The sequence below is a fragment of the Mirounga leonina genome, unplaced genomic scaffold (genome assembly GCF_011800145.1).
Source record: "Mirounga leonina isolate KUSES-001 unplaced genomic scaffold, KU_Mleo_1.0 Mir_176, whole genome shotgun sequence".
Lineage (NCBI taxonomy): Eukaryota > Metazoa > Chordata > Mammalia > Carnivora > Phocidae > Mirounga > Mirounga leonina.
The window spans coordinates 31,622,738-31,645,637 of NW_023270454.1; the positions used below are offsets into that span (position 1 = coordinate 31,622,738).

At 38.5% G+C, this 22,900-nt stretch overlaps 1 protein-coding gene across 1 annotated transcript in view; it reads left to right on the plus strand.

Moving 5' to 3' along the window:
- Positions 1-22,900, plus strand: part of DCHS2 (dachsous cadherin-related 2) — a 253,461-nt gene that overhangs the window by 212,777 nt on the left and 17,784 nt on the right. The window contains exons 15-16 of the mRNA XM_035023252.1: positions 9,641-9,754; positions 19,733-19,944. Of these exons, the coding sequence (XP_034879143.1) occupies positions 9,641-9,754; positions 19,733-19,944 (326 nt within the window). The remainder of the gene's footprint in view (positions 1-9,640; positions 9,755-19,732; positions 19,945-22,900) is intronic.

Below are 22,900 nucleotides of genomic sequence, written 5' to 3' on the forward strand. Positions count from 1 at the left end.
TACAGTTCCATGTCTTACATTTAGGTCTTTAATCCTTTTTGACTTAATTTTTGAGCATGTGGTAAGGTAAAGGTCCAAATACATTGTTTTGAATGTGGATATCCAATACCATTTGTTAAAGAGACTAACCTGTCCCCAGTGTGTAGCATTGGCACCTTTGCCAAGATCATTTGAAAATATGCATGAGGGTTTTTTTTTCTGGAATCTCTGTTCTGTTCCATTGGTCTCTATACATCTATCTTTATATCAGCATCACACTGTTTTGATTACTGTAGCTCTGTACTATTGAAGTTAGTAAGTGTGAAGCCTCCAGCTTTTTTTTTCCTCAAGATTGTTTTGGCTATTTGGAGTAATTTAAGATTTCATATGAATTTTAAAATTCTTTTTTTCTATTTCTGTAAAAAATGCCGTTGCGATTTTGACATGGATTGTATTGATTTTGTAGATGGTTTTGTCTGTAGTAAGTCTTGCACTCCATGAACACAGAATATTTTTCCATTTATTTGTGTCTTCTATGATTTAGCAATATTTTGTAGTTTTTAGTGAACAAGACTTTTGCCTCCTTGGTTAAGTTTATCCTATCTTTTTTTCATGCTATTGTAAATGGGATTGTTTTCCTAATTTCTTTTTCAGATCGTGCACTGTTAGTGCATAGAAACACAGCTGATATTTGTGTGGTGATTTTGTATTCTACAACTTTGCTGAATTCATTAATCAGTTCTGTGTGTGTGTGTGTGTGTGTAATCTATAGGCTTTTCTATATATAAGATCATGTCACTAAATACAAGAATCAATTTATTCTTTTCTTCCGATTTTGATGCTTTTAATTTCAAAGCCTGATTATCTCTGGCTAGGACTTTCAGTACTAGGTTGCATAGGAGTGGTGAGAGTGAGAGCATTCCTTCCTTATTCCTGGCTGAAAAGCTTTTTGATTTCACTGTTGAATAGGATGTTAGAGCTATGGGCTTTTCTTCTATGGCCTTTATTACATATGGTAATTTCTTTATGTTCCTAGTTTATTGAGTGTATTTATCATGAGTGTGAGTTTTGCCAAATGCTTTTTCTGCATGTATTGAGATGATCCTGTGATTTTTATTCTTTATTTTGTTAAGGTGGTGTATCACATTGATTTTCATACATTGAAACATTGTTGCATCCCAGGGATAAATCCCACATTGTTATGACATACCATCCTTTTTAATGTGCTGTTGCATTCAGTTTGCTGAATTGTTTTGAGGATCTTGGCATCTAGATTCATCGGGGATATTAGTCTGTAGTTTCCTTGTGGTATCTCTGGTTTTGGTATCAGAGTAATGCTGGCCTCATAAAATAAGTTTGCAAGTGTTGTGTTCAATTTTTTGGAAGTGTTTGAGAAAGATTGGTGTTAATTCTTCTTTAAATGTTTGTTAGAATTCACTAGTGAAGCCATCTGATCCTCTTTATGGGGAAGTTTTTGATTATTGATTCAATCTCCTTAATAGTTATACATCTATTCAGAATTTTTTTCTTTCTTCAGATTCAATTTGGTAGAGTGTGTGTTTCCAGAAATGTATTCTTTTCTCCTAGGTTATCTTATTTGTTGGTGTATCATTGTTCATAGTACTCTCTTATGATACCTTTTATTTCTGTGACATCATTTGTAATATCTCTTTTTTCATTTCCTTTTTTTTTATTTTTGACAGAGAGAGACACAGCAAGAGAGAGAACACAAGCAGGGGGAGTGGGAGAGGGAGAAGCAGGCTTCCCGCTGAGCAGGGAGCCCGATGCGGGGCTCAATCCCAGGACCCTGGGATCATGACCTGAGCCGAAGGCAGACACTTAACCACTGAGCCACCCAGGCGCCCCTCCTTTTTCATTTCTGATTTCTGTTATTAGAGGCTTCTTACTTTTTTTTGTCTAGGCTAAGGATTTGTCAATTTTGCTGATTTTTTTTAAACTCTTAGTTTTGGGACGCCTGGGTGGCTCAGTCGGTTAAGCGTCTGCCTTTGGCTCAGGTCATGATCCCAGGGTCCTGGGATCAAGCCCCACGTCAGGCTCCCTGCTAGTGGGGAGTCTGCTTGTCCCTTTCCCTCTCCCTGTGCCCCTCCCCCCTACTTGTGCTCAAGCGTATGCACACACGCACTCTCTCCTCTCTCTCAAAAAAATAAATAAAATCTTAAACTCTTTAGTTTTATTGATTTTCCTCTTGTTCTTTACTCTCTATTCCACTTATTTCTGTTCTAATATTTATTATTTCTTTCTTTCTGCCCACTTTGCTTTTAGTTTGTTCCTTTTTCTAGTTCCTTGAGGTGTAAAGTTAGGTTGTTGTTTTGCAGTCTTTCTTCTTTTTTTTTAAAGATTTATTTAAGGGTGGGGGGGGAGGAGCAGAGGGAGAGGAAGAGAGAGAGAATCCTCAAGCAGACTCCCTGCTGAGCACAGAGCCTGATGCGAGCCTGATCCCAGGACCCTGAGATCATGACCTGAGCCAGAATCAAGAGTTGGCTGCTTAACCAACTGAACCACGCAGGTGCCCCTCTTCCTTCTTTTTTTAATGTAGATATTTATTATTGTAAAATTCCCTCTTGGTCTTGCTTTTGCCACAGCCCATGTCTGGTATGTTGTGCTTTTGTTTCATTTGTCTCAAGATATTATCTAATTACCCTTTAAAGTTCTTCCTTGACCTACTAGCTGTTCAAGAGTATGTTATTTAATTTCCATGTGTTTATGAATATTCCAGTTTTCCTTTGCTATTGATTTCTATTTTCATTCCATCGTAGTCAGAAAAGATACTTGGTATGATTTTAATATTCTTAAAGTTGTTAACACTAGTGCTGTGCCCTAACATGTGATCTGTTCTGGAGAATGTTCCATGTGCACTTGAGTGTATATATGGGAATGTGTAATATACTTGAGAAAGTGTATTCTGCCATTGTTGGCTGGAGGGTTCTGTGTATGTCCTCTTAGGTCCAATTAGTCTATAATGTTTTTCAAGTCCTCCATTTCCTTATTGATCTTCTATCTGGTTGCTCTATCCATTATTGAAAGTGAAGTATTGAAATCTTCTACTATTATTGTGTTACTATCTGTTTCTCCCTTCAATTCTGTCAGTGTTTTCTTCATATATTTAGGTGCTCTGCTGTTAGGTGCATATATATTTATAAATGTTTTATCTTCCTAGTGAATAGGACTTTTTATGTAGCATCCTTCTTTGTCCCATGACAGTTTTTGACTTAAGCTCTATTTTGTCTAAGTATAACCACAGTTCTTGCCTTTTGGATACTATTTGCATGGAAGATCTCTTTCTATCTTTCCTCCTGCAGCCTATACCTGTCTGTATATCTAAAGTGAGTTTCTAGGTGGCAGTATATACTTGAATCTTCTTTTTATTAATCCATTCAGCTATTCCATGTTTCTTGATTGGAGAGTTTCATCCATTTACATTTTTTTAAATTACTGATAGGAAAGGACTTAGTATTGCCATTTTTTAATTATTTTCTGTATGTTTTTCATTTTGTTCTTCTTTTCTTCTCTTGCTGCCTTCCCTTGTGTTTCATTGGTTTTTTTGTAGTGACATGTTTTGAGTCCCGTCTTATTTCCTTTTTTTTTAAATTTATTTTTATTTTTTTTATTATTATGTTATGTTAATCACCATACATTACATCATTAGTTTTTGATGTAGTGTTCCATGATTCATTGTTTGCGTATAACACCCAGGGCTCCATGCAGTACGTGCCCTCTTTAATACCCATCACCAGGCTAACCCATCCCCCCAACCCCCTCCCCTCTAGAACCCTCAGTTTGTTTCTCAGAGTCCATAGTCTCTCATGGTTCATCTCCCCCTCCGATTTCCACCCCTTCATTCTTCCCTTTTGTGTTTCTTCCATAGATATTTTCTTTATGGTTACCATGGGGATTACGGAACACATCTTATAGTTTTAACAATCTGTTTTAAACTAGTAACAACTTAACTTCAATCACATCCAAGAACTCTGTTCCTTTACTTCTCCTTCCCACTTTATGTTATTGATTTCACAAAGTACATCTTTTTATATTTTTATCCATTCACATAGCTTTATAGTTATAGTTATTTTTTATGCTTTTATCTCTTAAATTTTATACCAGAATTAAAGGTGATTTATGCACCACCTTTACAGTGTTAAGAGATTTGGTATTTGTCTATATATTTACCTTTACCAGAGAGCTTCATATTTTCATATGCTTTCACATTGCTGTCTAGTGTCCTCTCAGCTGGAAACATTTAACATTTCTTGTCAGGCAGGTTTAGTGATAGTGAACTCTCTCAGCTCTTGTTTATCTGAGAAGATCTTTATTTCTCTCTCATCTCCGAAGGGCAGTTTTACTGGATATAGTATTCTTGGTGGCAGTTTTTTTCTTTCAGCACTTTGAATATATCATACCACTCCCTTCTGGCCTGGAGTTTTCATAAAAGGTTTTTTGGATCATATACTGTTGCTGTTCATTCAGTTTCTCCACAGGGGATGAGGTCTTGGGCTTTATGCAGCCATCTTGCTGACCTCACTCCCAACTTTCTTAAATGCCTGAAATATGTTCAGCATTTCAGTGGCTGGATGATTAAAAGATAATGGACAATTCAAAATCATCCAAACGTTTAAAAAAATCTCAAGTCAGTCATCAATATGAAAATACTTGCATTGCTTAGAAATGACAAAACTAAAACTCTGCAAATACTTACTCATGAACAGCTCTGAATAAAATATTTTTATTATTATTTTACCTAAATACTTCCATGAATATTGATTTTTCTAGTCACATAACATTAATTGTTACATAATTCTGCTTTTAAGTAAATAGTTCACTGCTGCTACAGATGGTATTAGTTTTTTAACTGATTGTAAAGAAGAAAAAACAAGAACATTGAATGCATTATACTTTTTGATGCAATATTAGACTTAAAGTAAAATTCATAAAAGCTGAAAATGTAAATTTTTCTGTATGTTTCAATTGCCTCATGGGAGTTAAAGGTACAGTGTTGGTTTTCATTTTATCATTTCTACCTTGGTGCAAAATGAACAGTAATTTTAAATCTTCTCTAGATGCCCAGAGACAGACTTTTATCTAAAATGTGCATGGGGCACCTGGGTGGCTCAGTCGGTTGAACATCTGACTCTTGATTTCAGCTCAGGTCATGATCTCAGGGTCATGTTTTGAGTCCCGTCTTAAAAACCCCATGACAGGCTCCATACTCCATGCTCAAATCAAACCCCATGACAGACTCCTGCTTGAAATTCTCTCTGTCCCTCTCCCTCTGTCCCTCTCCTTTTGCCCCTCCCTCAGCTAGCATGCATTCTCTCTCTCTCCCTCTCAAGTAAATAATAAATAAATACATAAATACATAAATACATAAAATGTGCACAATAAGTTGGGGTGTCTGACTTGCTCAGTCAGTGGAGTGTGCAACTCTTCATCTTGGGGTTGTGGGTTCGAGACCCATGTTGGGTGCAGAGGTTACTTAAAAAATAAAATCTTTAAAAAATAAATTAAGCAAATTAAGTAAAATTAGCACAGATAAGCCAAGACCTAGAAGGATCCTTTAGATATTTCCTCTTTTTGGGGACAGTCTCAAATTTAAACTTCATCTGAGGAAGAAGATATATAAATATTTGCCACTCTTTGCTGACTTTAGAATCTAGTTTGAAGTATTTTCAATGAAATCCTTTGTGTGCTACAATTTCATTTGATATTACGAACATTTTATTTGCAGTAAAAATAAGATTGTTCCTTTTATGTGGGAGTCCATATGTGATTCTTATTTACAATTCTGTGCTTATCTTTATTTTTTTACATGCAAGTGATCTCCATGTTTTGTTTTATAATCTGACATATAATTAAAGCATCCTAAGCCATGGAGAAAAGGCCGTCAGCAAGACCATACATCTTGTCTGCATAGCTGTTTCTTTTCTTACTGCCATTCTTAAGAACATATGACAAGCCAGTTGAAATAAAATTTCTGTGTTTAAAAACTAAATTGTATCAGGAAGCACAGAATTGTGATTGAGCGCTAAAGATAAAACATACTGCACTACTATGAAGGCCTATTCCTACTGAAAATGTAAGGCATTTTTATATTAACAATATGTCTCCTAAAGTGTAACAAAGTAAGCCTCAGATTATAATGCAACTTGAAAGATTCTCAACATATGCAGCAACTTGATTCCACCATGATTAATTAAAATCCTTTACATTGTCAGTAAATGACTTCATAACTGGCTTGAAAAGAACCACCATTTGGAAGCCTCAATAAATGATTTTAAAATTTTGTCACAGTTTGTGTTAAACATAACATTTTAAAGAGAGTAATGTATCCAGTTTCAGTTTTCCCATTCTTTCTCCATAATGAATTCTATTTTATGCCTTTTCTCAATGACTTTTCAGTTTTGTGAACAATATCACATACTTGTTTCCTTTAATATGGATAGTGATCATTGCATTTGTCTTTGAAGGTTCCTGGGGAAAATATTATGTGTTCCAGGGCCTTTTCTTTATTCTCTTCTTTTTAGTGAAACCCTTTTAAGTATCCAGGAAAAAGAAAGTATCTATTGATTTGGCCTGGCTTAGGGATTTTTTTACTGTAACCTGTAGCAAGATGGCTTTTGAGCTTGTTCTCTGAGGCTTGCACAGTAGAAGTCAATGCAGAAGCCCAGCAGAGGTCTTAAATAGGTGCTATTATTTTTTTTTTAACTACTGAAAATCCCACTATCAGATAGTGTATTATAGCAGTGAGTGATTTTTTAACTTATTTAATTTATTTTTTTTAAAGATTTATTTATTTATTTCAGTGAGAGAGAGTGGGGGGGAGCACAGTGGGGAGGAGCAGAGGAAGAGGGAGAGAGAAATTCAAGCAGATCCCGAACTGAGCATGAATCCTGACGTGGGGCTCGATCTCACCACCCTGAGATCAGACCTGAACTGAAACCAAGAGTCAGAGGCTTAACTGACTGCACCACCCAGGCACCCCTGATTTTTTTTTTTTTAATAATTGCTGCTGGTTTAGAAGGGCCCTGTAGGCAGAGAGGCATTCTTCAAGCCTCTCAGGCTAGAACACTTCAGTGAGCATCTCCATCCCTTACTTCCTCTGTCTCCTCTATTACCTCCTTTCTTCCCACACTTATTAATATAAAGAACAGTATGAGTGATTCTCAAAAAGGCATGCTAAGCATAAGAAGGCAGCCACTCTTATGATTTTTCAAGTACATGAAATTTTAGAAGCAAAACTAATCTAGAGTTGCAGAAATATATAGAACACAAATATATAGAAAACCTCCTGTGCTCTCACAGAATTTAGTCCAACTTAGTGGAAAGATGAGATCGGTCTATGAGTATGTTCAGTAAAAGTCCATGGATGACAAATAAGTACCATACTCTAAGTGCTAGAAGGGCTGATAACAAAAAGGAGAGATTCGTCTTCTCTATCGGGTATGGTAAATGAGCAGACTCAGGCCTGTAGTCAGGCCACAGCTGTGTTTTGTTCAGCCCATACGAAAGCTTATGTTTTTCCCCTAAATTAAATTATTTTCTGACATTTACAAATTGGGAGATTTCACATGAAAATAAATATGAATTTTTGAGCTTCTCTTAAAAAGACCAGAATTTCAAGCATCTGAAAGCCTGCTTTCCCTTCCCCACTAGCAGTGATGAGTTGAAGCTGAGTGTCTCAGGCACATCGGACAGCCTCTGGCTTCCTCCACCCATCTGGCTCCTTCATTTGTCCACGCTTCTTACTTTTACCCAAAGGCATCTGAGTTAATGATCCCTGCTCTGTTCTCATCTCTGACACCACATCAACACTTGTGTTCTTATCAAATGCTTCCTTTCACTTTTCCTCTTGTGCCTTGCTGACACCCTCCTAAATCAGGCCCCCATTCCTGCACACTTAGCAGCCAGAGAGCCTCTTGCAGAGCCCACCTCTTCCCATCTCCCACTTGGTACCACATGCATACCTTCGCCAATAGGTGGCATCCTGCCAGAGAGCATGAAAGTAAGAGGAGAGGCAGGGATCACTGCCAGAGTGAGCATCCAAAGTAGATCCTGTAAGGTACAGGCCAAAGATAAGAGGATTAGGACCAGTAAAGAACTATGAAAAAGTTTCTCAGAAGTGGTGGGTAAATAGAGAACAAAAGGCAAAGAACAAAGATGAATCTTAAAAAAGAGCGAAAATGACCAACAAGCACCTGAAAAGATTCACAACATCATCAGACATCAGGGAAATTAAAATTGAAACCACGGCGCAAGGACTACCACACCTCCACTAGAATGACTAACATTAAAAAGGCTGACAATACCAGTGGATATGCAGCAACTGGAATTCTCATATCTTACTAGCAGGAATGTAAGATGGTATAGTACCACTTTGGGAAATAGCTTGGCAGTTTTTTATAGTTAAACACACACTCACTCTAGGTGTTTACCCATGAGGAATGAAAACGTGTGTCCCCACAAACACTATTACATGGATGTTCATAGCAGCTTTGTTCATAATAGCCCCAAACTGAAAACAATCCAAATGTCCATATGTGGAAAAATGGATCAACGCATTGTGGTATGTCCATTCAGTAGAATACACTCTACAATAAAAAACATAATGAGCTCTTAATACACAGAATAACATGCTTGATTCCTAAAAGATTATGCTGATCAAAAGAAGAGAGATACTGTATAATTTTTATGTGTATAAAATTTTAGAGGCAAAACAAAGTAACAGAAAGTAAACCAGTGATTGCCCGGGACCAGAAGTAAGAGAAAACTGACTGCAAAAGGTCAAGAGAGAATTTGTTGGAGTGATGGAAATATTCTACATCTTGGTTCTGATGGTGATTACACAGGTGTATATAGTTGTTAAAACTATATACATATATAATTGTATATATACATACATATATGCTGTATACATATGTATGTATATATGTATATATAACTGTATACTTAAAATATGTGTATATTATTGTATGTAAATGTTACCTTAATAAAGTTGATTAAATAAAAAAATAATTTAAAAGGACAGGCAGTTAAAGGAGGAGGACAAATGGGCAACCAGGATAGGAAGTAAAACAGAGGTGAACAGCAAGGGCATGAGATATTACACATGAAGACAACAAAGTGCTAACTTGAGGCCAGAATGGATTTTTGAGAACCTTCCAGTGAAATCCCAGTTCTAATCACACCAATTGTCTCATTACCTCTATCAGTGCTTGCAGTTCTTCTCTCATGCTGGGAATCCGTTTGTTCCTATAACTTGGAATGATATATGTCTGCCCTCCCCACTGACACACACGTTAAAAAGTGTTTTCTATCACATTGCATTGTTTTTTTTTCTTCCAGGGAACTTAGCACATCTGAAATCTACTTTGATTATGTATCTGTTTAATGGTTGTCTGTCTCCTTACTCTAGTTAATGATCACCGTAAGATAGAAATCTTTCCTAACTTGTCACTCTGTCTCCAGCACCTAGCCTGAGATCTGGCTTATTGAAGACACTCAATGACTAATCACTGAATGAATGAACAAATGAAAATGTAGTAAGCAAATAATAAATACCCAGTGTTTGCTCTTGTTTTTCCCTGAAATTTTCTTTTCCTAAAGTTCTTTCTTTCTTTCTTTCTTTTTTTTTACCTAATTTTTACAGGTACTTCTGTTGTGACTGTAAAAGCTGTTGCTCCTGACCCAACACAAGACAGCATTAAATATTCCATTTTTAGTGGAAATGAAGATGGGGTTTTTTCCCTGTGCTCCAATTCAGGTGATCCTTCTCTCTCCTGTAATAGCTTTTTTTTTCTGCTTCATTTAATGTTACTAGTAAGAAATTCTTCTGCAGAGGAAACTCAAAATTTGAAAGATAGAAAAATTAGAGGCAAATAATTTAAAAAAGAAGTAAGAAACAATTTTTTTATGGTAGCTGATGAGAAATTGTGGGAAATCAAGACTACTTATTTGTTTACATGTACTTGCTAAGAATCCTGTTCTTCACATTTGGCAGTACCTAGCCTACCCTTTGAATTTTTGAAGATAAACTGGTTTCTACTGATAATTTACTCATCTATTTGGGAAAATGGGAGATATAGAAGAGAGACCATCAATATTGAGTTTGAATTGAAAATAACCATACATGTCTAGCTGTAGGGCATTTTCATCACGAGATTCTTCTAATTCGCCACTGAATGTCAACAATGCAACAAAAAAGGACAGCTGGAAAGGTTTCTATGTGATGGTAAAGAAATTACTTCCAAATACAGCATGTATTAAATTTAACTTTAATAAGACCATTATTGTGTTTTAAATGAATACCAATTGATTATATGAAACATACTTTTTTGACTAACAACTATGTAGTAGATACATATCTACTGCTGCGTTGTCAAACCTCAAGAAGAATGTTTTCAATAATTTCTATATTACCATACAACTGCCTTATGTAATCTGTACTACATGCACATGGGAAGAATTGAGAGGGAGTAGTTTCTTAAGCAAAGGCCTTCTTATCCCGGGTAGTTTTCTGGCTCTGGTCCGTACCAGCTTTGGTCAGCAGCCTTTCTGAGGTAGCCTGCTAGCTCTTCATCTCTTTAACCAAACTTTGCCCCATCGTTTGGTTAAAGGGTGGTGCAGGAAGCCTGTTGACAAGAAGGCCTTTGTGAACATCATCCAGCCTTAAGCTTCTAGCAGTCCACGGGTCTGAAGGTCCTGGGAAAGGAGCTGAGATTAGAATGCTCAGAAAGAAGGAGAGTAGCAGAGTTTGTACAATTTCCCAGGCTACCCACATCCTTCTGTCACCTCACCCTTAACACAGCCCAGGCTTGGCCTTATTTTTTCAGGAGTCTCTAAAATTCATGTAAAATATGCCTAGGGTTAGTCCAAAGGGGACTTTCACAAAAAACTCTTCATTTTTCAATTAAATGTTTATTTATGTTGAAGTTTTTTTTCACAAGTTTATTGTGAAACAGCTGCAAGAAGATACGCTAAAACATAGAAAATTCTTTAATGGCCATGTACTTGCCATCCATCTCCAGAGATGAGACATTACTGGAACCTCAGGAAGTCCCTGTGTCTCTCTACTTTGATCCAAGGCAATCCATAACCAGTCCTCTGAGTTTGGCATTGATCACTGCCTTTCTTTCTTGATAATTTTCCAACTGTGTCTGAATTTCTAAATGATGTGTTATGTCCTTTTACCTTGGTTGAAACATCATGATAGGATCGTGCTAATGTCCTCTCATCTATGACTTGATTCTTTTGCTCAACATTTTGACTGTGGTGCATACGCCGTTATGCACACATTAGGGAGGAGTAGCAAAGATGTACCTGCTGCCAAGGTTATAAACCAGAGCACAGCCATTATCGTCAATGCTTCCTTTGAGCCCTTTTCCGATCGCTTTCTTTCTGTCCACGGCTGCAGGCTGACTAGTGTCCCTACTTCAGGGACAATCATTCCCTTGTGACTTATAGTAAATGCATTTCTCTACAATAAAACTGGTTTATTTTTGAATTTTATATAAATGGATTAATAGTCTGTGTATTTTATTGGGATTCGATTCTTTTTATTCAAAATTAGAATCTTTCGTGTTAATGTGTGCAGATGGGTTTTTTTCACTTTCAGTTCTTTATGGCCTTCTGCTTTAAGTCTGTGTCACAACTTATTTATCCATTCTACCATTGATGGACAGTGAGGTTTTCCTGTCTGGGGATATAATAACAAACACTGTGAGGAGCGACCTCATACGTGTCTTCTGGTGCATATGTGAGGAGTTCTCTGGGCCCCAGAGTCTAGGCTGGGCATATACATCAGAGGATGCATATGTTCAGCATTACAGATAGTGCCAAATTGTTTTATGAAGTGGTTTGCTCCACTTTACATTCCACCAGCACTGAATGAGAGCTATCACGGTTGTTTACGCCCTATTTTCTATTGTCAATCTGGTGTGTGTGAAATGGTATCTCACTGCGGTTGTCATTTGCATTTCTTTATTACTAATGAATGTGAGCGATTTTTTTCACAGTGTATTGGCCATTACTGCTTTCTCCCATGTGAAATGCATTTTGATGCACTTCATCTATTTTTCTACTGGGTTGTTTCTACAGTTGTTTGTTTCTGAAGTGTAAGGATTTTTAATAAATTTCAGTAGCATTTCTCCTTTGTTTTTTGTTGCAGATATATTTCACAGTTTGTGACTTGTCTTTCACTCTCTTACTGGTACATTTTTATTTTGATGAATTAGAATTAGTCTTTTACTTTATGATTTTCCCATTTTGTAAGTGAAGAAATTCTTCCCTATCCTGAGATCAAGAAAATATTGTTGCATTGTCTTTTAAAATTGTTAGTGGTTTTCCTGTGTTTCACGTTTACATCTATAGTGCATCTAGAATTTATTTTCCTATTTTACGTGAGTTAGAGATAACTTTCCCTTTTTCTTTTTCTTCTTTTTTTTTTTTTTTAAGAGGATTACCAGTAATTCCAGGGACAATAACCTTCCCCTGTGACCTGAAATACCCCCACTGTCATATGTTGTTTCCATAACTGTTTACAGGATGCTTGACTCCTTTGCACTCATCTCTTGGTCTATCCACACACCAATACCACACTCCCTTAATCGCATAGACTTTATAATCAATCTTCATACCAAGGAAGCAGCCCCATTTTCATGTTCTTCATGAGTATATTAGCTGTTATTGGCCCTTTGCACTAATATGAATCATTGTATCCACTTGCCAGATTTTCACACACACACACACACACAGGCCTATTGGGATTTTTTCCCGAGGAAAGGAGATTTATTCATAGGCTTTGGGTGATGTAAGAGCTATCCACACTTTTCATACATGAAACCCAGGTAATCATGACATGCACATTTGATTTCAGGTGAAACCTCACTTGAATTAACAAAGAAAATGTCCAAAACAATTGCATGGCCTCAATCTAGAATTTAAGTAACTAACTCATCAGGCCAAAGTATCCTCCTCACAAAGCTCTGTATAGTGGTGCATTGTAACTAATAATCATCTACCAAAGCTCTTCTTTTCTTTTAACTGTGGTAAGAACATTTAACATGAGATCTACTCTTTTAGCAAAATTATAAGTGTGTACAATACAGTACTGCTAACTCTAGGCATAGTGTTGTCCAGCAGGTTTCTAGAACTTATGCATCTTGCATAACTGAAACTTCATACCCACTGAACAGCACTTCCCCATCACCATCGCCCCTCCCCCATGGCACCTGGCAACCACCATTCTATTTCCTGCCTCTAGGAGTCTGACTATTTTAGATACATCATATGAGTGGAATCATGCCATATTTATGTTTCTGTGACTGGCTTGTTCCACTCAACTTAGCGTTCTAGGGGTTCATCCATGTTGTCACGCATGGCGGGATTCTCTTTGTTGAGACTCAATAATATGCCATTATGTGAATACGCTATACTTTCTTTGTCCATTCATCCATCCATTTAGGTTACTTGAATTTTTTGTTGGAATTGTATTAATTCTAAATATCATTTTGGGGAAAGCCTGTATCTTTACAGTATTGTCTTCTAATTCAGGATAATACAGAAAAATCACATCCATTGTTTCCTTAAATATATTTTAATAAAGTTTTAATTTTTTTATAGCAGGCTTGCATGGTTTTTGTTAGATGTAGTCTAAATCCTTTATACTTTTTCTTGCTAAAGTAAGTGAAAAAAATGCTTTTTATGACAATGCTATTAGGTATACTTGAAATTAGCATTTATATTTTGATTTTGTATCTAGAAAACCTGTAAACTACTGATTCTAATATTTTTCTGAGCATTTAACATATATGATCGTTACCTAAAGATGAACCATCTTCCCTGTGTTTGCTGGAATTATATAGCTATTTATCTTCTTTTAGTGGTTAGCCTAGCTATTTTAACATATATAATTGAAGTCTAACATTAATCAATGTCCTGCTCCTGAATAATACAAGAGACTTAGAATTCTTTATCTCCAGATATCCCTTTTTCAACTTATAAGCTCCTGTGGGCCACAATTATAGTTCTTTCCAATTAGACATTATTAATATTTTTTCTCTGTTTTTTTATTATGTTATGTTAATCACCATACATTATATCATTAGTTTTTGATGTAATGTTCCATGATTCATTGTTTGCGTATAACACCCAGTGCTCCATGCCCTCTTTAATACCCATCACCAGGATAACCCATCCCCCCACCCCCCTCCCCTCTAGAACCCTCATTTTGTTTCTCAGAGTCCATAGTCTCTCATGGTTCATCTCCCGCTCCGATTACCCCCCGTCTTCATTTTCCCCTTCCTACTATCTTCTTCTTCCTTTTTTTTTTTTTTTTAACATATAATGTATTATTTGTTTCAGAGGTACAGGTCTGTGATTCAATAGTCTCACACAATTCACATCGCTCACCACATTATTAATATTTTTAAATAGATTTCTGTGCTTCTTTGCTAACTGTTCTTTCTTACATCTCAAACTCGCCTCTGGTGTCATTTTCTTTCTACCTGAAGTACATCCTGTAGTGAGGGTCTATTGTAGTAAACTTGTTCAGGTTTGGTTGTCTAAAAATGACTTTGTTTAATTCTTGTTTTTAAAAAATATGTTTGCTGGTCTTAGAATTCTAAGTTCACGGTTGTTTTCTCTCATCACATTTAAGATATTATCCACTGCTTTCTGGTTTCCAGTTGTTGCATTAAGAACTTAGCTATTGATCTAAATACTGTTTATTTGTATCTTTTTTGGAACTCTAGTTAGACAAGTATTGAGCCAGACACTCTCTCCTACATCTCTTTTGCACATATTTCATCTCCTTGTCCCTTTCTCTTCAATCTTTATTTCCGGAAGTTCTCTTGGGTTCCTTGTATACAATTCCTGGTCTCACAAAAAAAATAATCTTTTTTTAAAAATTGAGGTATAGTTGACACACAATGTTACATTAGTTTCAGGGGTAAACATAGTGATTCAACAAGTTTATATGTTATTCTACTCTCACCACAAGTGTAGCTACCATCTGCCACCATACAACGTTATTATAGCATCATTGACTATATTCCCTATGTTGTACCTTTTAACCCCATGATTTATTCATTCCATAACTAGATGCCTGTAAAAAAGTAATCTCTTCTTCCTTGCTCATGTTTCTAAACTTCTTTTTTATACATTTAAACATATGCAATAATTACACATCCTGTGTCCAATAATCCAGCATTTTAAGTCTTTGAAGATTTATTCCGTTTTCCATAGATTAGCCAGTTCTCATTCATGGTGCCTTGTTTCTCTGTGATTTTCATGCTTGTTAACTATGAGTGTTCATTGTCCTTAAAACTTTTTCTCTGAGGGTTCTTTGAAGACTGGGTTGAATTTGTGCCCTTTAGAGAGGACTTGTTTTCCTTCAGCAGATCACCTGGGTACATCATCAAGCAAAGACTAGCTTAAATGTAATTATTGAGGGTTTTAAAAACATATAGCTGTGATAGTATGGCCAGCATAAATTCAGGCTTAAGTTAATAAATTCACAGCAGAGACCTTTTTTTCCCCTTCCAACCAACACCAAGGTCAAGAAAAGCAGGTTTCTGTACATCCATTTTGAACTTGTTTTTGTTTTTTAAATATTGATCACTCAGTTGGAGCATAGGTAGCCTTTGGGTTTATAGCTTTATTCTGGTTTTCCCATTAGACTCTTCACCTTTTGTGGGTTCAGGCTTCTTCCCTTGTTTCTCATACTCTGTGCAGCTATCAGAGATGGATTTCAAGGAAGAAGGTTGTGTTAGAGACCCTTGGAACAAAAATGGGCTTTTAGTGCTCGCTTACCTTCCTGGATTACTGTTTTCAGGGATTTTTTTGTCCTCTGAGGATTCCTTACTAGTATACCAACTCAATCATGCATTTCAACACACACACAATTTATCACGCATTTTAGTTGTTTTTGTTATGAAGTTTTCCATACCGCTGTCAAGAAGCCTTTTTAAAAACTTTTAATTATGATATTCAATTCATCTTTCACGTCACCTTTGGCGCATAATCTTCAAGCTTATGTGTAAAGCTACCTAACATAGGTTTTATGAGCATATGTATTTTATTTATTTATCTTTTTTAGATTTTTTATTTATTTATTTGAGAGAGAGAATGAGATAGAGAGAGAGAACACATGAGGGGGGGAGGGTCAGAGGGAGAAGCAGACCCCCTGCCGAGCAGGGAGCCCGATGCGGGACTCGATCCCGGGACTCCAGGATCATGACCTGAGCCGAAGGCAGTCGCTTAACCAACTGAGCCACCCAGGCGCCCGAGCATATGTATTTTAAGCCATATGCCAGTTAAGATAGAAAACTGGCGTGTGTGATAAATCCGTAAAGATCACTAAGGTTATGGTTACTCTTCTTAAGGGTAAAAATGTGAGAAAGCCATTTTGTTAGTTACTGACTTAATAAGTTCTGATAAGAAGGATCTCGGATGAGAACCGCATTTTCTGTCCATTTTGTGCCAGTGTTTGCTCTACTGCTCACTGTCTACACCAGCATGAATGTTGGAGTTTTACTCACATCGTTTATGTAAATAACAAATGGTTTGGTTATTCCCATCCCATCCCATGATTTGGTAGGTTGACATAAAACAAAAATGATCAAACTTGCCATGTGTCAAGGATGTGGTTTTAGCAGAAGATAGTTTCAGAACTTTTGGATAACATAAATATTTATCACAGTCTGCTTTGGGTATGTTCATATGCATGTGCACAGTTTGTATTGGATTGACATTCCCTGATTATGCTATCAAGCAGTTAGCATTTGAAGAATCTTAACCTCATTTTGATGTGTATTTTATAACTTGGGCAAAAGCTACATGTGTACACATATGAGAAAGGAAATAGTACTGCAATTTCACTCTCAAATTATTCTAGAACTGGTGCGCTTATGCGTAAGAACTAACATGAAGTCGGTGCCCATGAGGCTTGCACTGGAAGGAAGAACATGGACTTCTGCCCAGACTGAAAGCCCAGTAGTTCTTGCATCTCACCAGTGACAGTAAATCCTTGATATCTCTGAGAAAAATATGCGTATATCGTCCCAGGCAAATGTGGGTCTGGTAGGTGTGCCAGCCTTGAGTCATCTCACAGACGGGATATTGTCTTTCCTACTTACACAACTTTCTCAGCATATGCCAATTATTATGCCAAAAATAAAAGCCAAGCAAGGAAAGCATTAGAACGGCAGAGCCATTCCAAGTGCAAAATTCCAATTATCAAAGCCCAACACAAGCCTTTTATTAAAAAATCCACTTTCATCTGGGCTGTAATTGGCACACTTTCTACGAAGTGACACTGGCAATTTAGTGTTGTGTTTCTATGTCATTTTTCTTTGGCTAATAGTAACAGAACATGATAGCAAGCGGAATGCTCTGTTCAGCAGAGACGGAGTGCTGGATGAGAGCTTGGACCTACCTCAGACCGGGGCTCCTCTGCCGTTTGGGGGTGCTGGTTTAGCTCTTGTTTCACAGAGGTTTCTGAAGACCAGCTTGTTTCATTGCCAGCTCATCAAAATGCATCTTAATGATTTTTCCAGCTACCAATGGTCGTATCTACCCTAAATTTTCTGCCAGGGGTGTCAGTCACATCAGACTGTGGCCCATAAAAGTAATCTGGTTTTCTGAGTTGATAACTGATGACAATAAGCGAAAGTGGTTTATGGAAATTTTACATTTTGTAGTATAGTGAGTTCCTCATATAGAATATATTTAGCTGTTCCTAATAACAGAAGAGAAGCTATAAAAATCTCCCAAAAATACTCAGTACTGAAGTTAGAACACTAGAACAGGGCATGATTCCCATTAGCACCCAGGTAAGTAGGCAAGAGCCTGACATATTCTTGGACTAGGATGGTTGTCGGAGGGAACTGGTTCAGATAGAACAGTAGAACTGTGGCTTCCAGGCCATATTTCCAGAAACAGTTCAGGTTCTTTCATCTGAAGAGCAGACTTTGATTAGTCCATGGCTGTTAAGTGTTTTCTTTCTAAATTCAGAGCTTTTGCAGATATTAAATCTATACCTGATGATGGAAAGGATGAGGAACATGGGTAGGACACTGGAATACATATCATGATCCTGCACAGGAACATTCTAAATATGCACTGTGTCCCTTCTCCTGCAACCCTAAAAAGTCATTGTTAATACCCCCATTTTACAGGAGAGGAGGCTCAGCTCCATAGAACCTGAATGACTTACCCTGGGTCACAGACATAGTGGAGGTTACTTACCTAAACTAAGTAGCCAGGGCTAGGATCTATACTTGGGTTCAGGTCTCTCAACCTCCCAATCAGTGTTCATTCGATGAATCTCTATTCGATGGAATTTCTGACAGTGAGAGCTAAGTAAATAACAAAATAATAATAGTAAATTCAGTACAACATTTGTCAGCAAAAGGGAGAACAAAAACAGAACAGAAAGTTGAGAAGGAAATCAAATCAGGGGATGAATTTTCTTAATTTGGAGGAGAAACTCATGCAAGGCACAAAGCCCAAGAGTCAGTTTCCCTAACCTATTTATACTTTGTATATGAGGGTATAACATATATTAATGGATGCCATCCGTACGCCAGACCCTGAGCTAGGCACTAGGAATATGACAGTTGGTATAAGAGATAGGCACCCATCCTCACCTTGTACGCTTCTAAACCAAGAAGAAGCACCAGTCTGAAACAGATGAGCACAGTACATGCAGGTGCTCCATGAGAGTCTGTTGCAGGCTGACCATAGTGACAGTACGGGGCTGGCTGGTCTGGAAAGATCCCTGAGGAAGCACAGAAGTAGGGACCATGCCAGGCAGATGGAAAAGCATGCATGTTGACTCTGTAACAAGCATTTGAGGAAGAAAACATTTAATTTTTTTAAAGATTTATTTATTTATTTATTAGAGATTGAGAGAGTGAGAGAGAGAGAGAGAGAGAGAAACAGCATGAGAGGGGAAAGGGTCAGAGGAAGAAGCAGGCTCTCCGCTGACCTGGGAGCCCGATGTGGGACTCAATCCCAGGACTCTGGGATCATGACCTGAGCCAAAGGCAGTCACTTAAACAACTGAGCCACCCAGCTGCCCCTGAGTAAAAGAATATTTATGAGTGTTCTGTGCACAGCAGAGAGAGCAACGTGGGGAATGGCAGGAGTGAGACTCTTGAGGTGGGAGAGCCCAAGCACGTCTGTCCTATGGAAGTTAAAAAATGCTGCATTTTGTCATAATCACCATGGAAAGCCATGGAAAGGGTTTCTGTGGCACAATGACAGTGTCCATTTTTATGATTCAGTTCAGAATGGGAACTGGATTAGAGGGGAGACCAGACGAGTGATGCCATGGGGCCCTTCAGGCAGGGGAGAAGGTGGGAAATGCCAGTGGCTCAGAGAAGGGCAGTAGCAGTGACGATGGAGGGCAGATTCAAGAGATGTTTGAAAGATAGACTTCGCAGACATGTAGATGGACTAAATATGGAGAGTGAAGGGTCATTTCAGAGACAGCTCCCACATTTCGCCTATTTCATAGTTTCTCTCCCTCCTATGTGTTGGAACCTTGCAAATAACCCCACATTTCTCAACTTTTTTCACAATCAGCCCAGTCAGGTGGGAAGGGCGGCCAGCCATCGGGAGATTTGGAGGGACAGGTGAGAGTTTGAGCATAGGAGTGAAAGGTGATTTGGAGCTTTCTAAACAATGAGTACAACATCATTTTCTTTTATTTTTTTTTTCTCCCTCGGAATCAAAATAGGAGAACTCACTGTGAAAGAACCCAAGTTTCTCGATTTTGAAATCAGACATGAAGTACGACTCATCATTTTAGCGGAAAGTAGGGGGCACAGAGCCTACAGCAAAGTAACAGTCTTGATACAAGATGTGAATGATAACTTACCATGCTTTGAGCAAAGCGTTTACCAAGTGTCAGTGTCTGAAGGCCTGTCCCACAATGCTCACATCATACAGGTAACAGAAATGTGTTTTGTGTATGTGTATGTGTGTGTATGGAAATTATCATCAGTATGCATCAAAATATCTAGAGCCTTTTTCTAGGACATAAATGTGTCTAGGGCATGTAAAAAGTTTGATGAACTGGATGAAACCTTAGTTCGAAGGAAGTCTGGAGTTTCTGAGTTCATGCTTCTTCCTCTCTTCATCGCGTGCTCCTAGTGCCCGCCTGCTTTCTCTAGGGACTCTGCCCGACATTAGCAGTGAATCCACAGGGGCACAAAACTCAGCTCAGCTTATCATGTGTACAACTTAGAGGGGAAGTCAGAAAAGTAAGCATAAAATTTAAATGCATGTTAGTCATGTTAAATAGAAGTGCCCATTTAATGTCATGAGAGAAAAGAGGAGGGACAGACTCTTCCTGGAGGAAAAGGATAAGACTTCGCAGATGAATGGTATTTGCGCTTGGTCTTCAAGGGTGAGCAGGCACTCGGCCGGGGGAAGCACAGCTGGATGAGCATGGACGAAGGCACGGACCCATGGAAGAGCTCCCTGGGTGCGAAATTTGCAGACATTTCATGTGAAAGTCCCAGATCCACTGTTCCCGGGCCTCACCCCATCTCAGCAAGGAGGCCTACGCCATGAAAAAGAGGATCTGTTTTTAAGGCAGTCTCATGCAGGCTCTAAGACCCACTCACCCTTGATAGCCTCTCTGCCTGCTTCAGGAATCGGACCCAGTTCCATCTTTCCCTTCACAGTTGAATTGCTCTTCTGTCTTCAAGAACCTGGACATTGGGAAATGCACAACCTCTTGGGAATCTGCACAAGAAATCCATATAAAAACCCCTTCCTGGCAAAGTCAGGCTTTCCCTCTGACCTCTCTAATCCTGCTACTGTGATCCAGCCCGTAGTGATGATTACCCCCCTTCCTCTCTGGGTCGAGGGGGTCAGGGAGCCTGAGGACATGTTAGAACACCTTCTGGATGAGACCCCCCACAATGCTTTACTGTATGGCTACCTCCACCTGCGTCTGGAGAGACACCTTCCTTTGACCTTCAGTTCAGCTCCAGATGTACAGGTACCCCTCTGTTGGTGCTGACAAGACCAGTGGAGTCTTGGCCATCTTGGAGTCTTGGCTCTGTGCGTCCCACACAGTCCAGGATACCTAGGATTTCCTCCGCTGTTTTTGCAGACTTGTGTTATATGAAAGTGCCCTGTTCCATTTGCCAGCCTGTTCCAGAAATGCTTTGGTTTCAGCCACGACTGAGAAGAAGGGGAGGGCATTCACTTGCCCCATCTGTATCACTCTGTGCAGTGATACATGTTCAGGGGGGATGACAGAGACCTTCAGAGCCACTGTGGGGCCTGCTCTGTCACAGAGGACCCCTGCACTGGGGTGCTACCACACTGCACCTCTTCATCATTCATGCTCACCTGGATAGAGCTAGACTGCTCCATGTGGAACACAAGAAGGGAAGATACCTTTAAAGCCCAGGTACAACAAATGGGAAAGAGCCTGGCCCACCAGTGTGTCAAATTAGGTCAAACTTCAAGAAGGCTGAGTCAGGGACAGATACAAGGACCTTCATTCTTCACATTTTTAGATCATTTAATTTGTTCCAGGAAACCAGAACTGCCATTTTGCTGTGTCCTGTTCAGATAAACAGGAATGTCGAAGGCTCTGGAGGTCTAGCGCTTGTGGTAGTTCTTTCTTTTGCCATCACACTGCCCATGGTCCCTGCTTTTGGTTACAGCCCCGCCAACTTCTTTTAGGAACTGCCCATCCTCTGTCAGCTGCAGTCTTGCTGAGATTGTCAGTCAAGGTAGTGACGTGTCCTCCATCCCCTGCCCAAGGCGTTGTCATCTGCCTCAGTCTCATGTAGGCTTTCTCTCCCTCGGATCTGAAACTTGAGTGGTAAGACACCAGCACAGAGGCACATTAGAGCTGATTCATCTTGGTGGCAACAACTCAAAAGAAACTGTGCCCCTGGGGGTCCCAGGTCCTTGACCTTCACCCAGACACTATCTTTCTGATACATTTTTCCTGGTTAAGTTTTCCATAGTGGATATGTGCTGCTGGCATCCTAAAACCCTAACAGACACACCTCCTGGGAGACCTACTCTTGGTAACACTTGGAAACATATGGACCCGGAGGATATGAAGGGTTTTATTCTGCCCAGATGCACATGAGTTTCTTTTCCTGATGACCTCCAAGGAACTATGCATTGCTGCCTTTCTTTACTAAGTAGCTGGCTTGTGTGTCCTCCTGATGAGGTCCTCAATGTCCCACGTGGGCGACTCAGGATCCCCTGAGATCTGATGACAGTGTGAAGGATAGATGAGAGCGGAGGGAGTTCGAGGCCAACACCCGTCAGGACATCAGTGCGGTCACCCAGGAGAGAGATGATGGGAACGTGAGGTCAGGCCAAGGCTGAGGGGCACAGAGAATAAAAATAAGTAGAAAAAAATACAAAAACAATGAATCGTGGATCACCACATCAAAAACTAATGATGTATTTTATGGTGACTAACATAACATAATAAAATAAAATTTTTAAAAAAGGAAGAAAAAATTTTAATTAATCCATCAACTTATTCTTAAGCAAGATCTTGAAACCACTAATAGAATTAATTTTTTATTAAAATGTAATATAGACTAAATAATACATCTCCATGGAGAATTATGCAAGACTTTTGTCTCACCCTCAACACTACTTTGATAATTTACCAAATAAATGATCAGGATCTAATGTGTTTTAACACACTAAATCTAGGCTATTTCATTAATTAAAAATCCTTCTAAAATGAGACTTTCAATAAGATATATAAAAAAATCCACATATGGTCAATTTTACAGGCAATACTTTAAGCAGGAAATACAACAAATTAAAGACTACCATTTACTATTCAGAGATTTCTTTCCTTCTCTGGTACTGGTATGAACCTAAATATAGTTGGATCTTCTATTCAAGC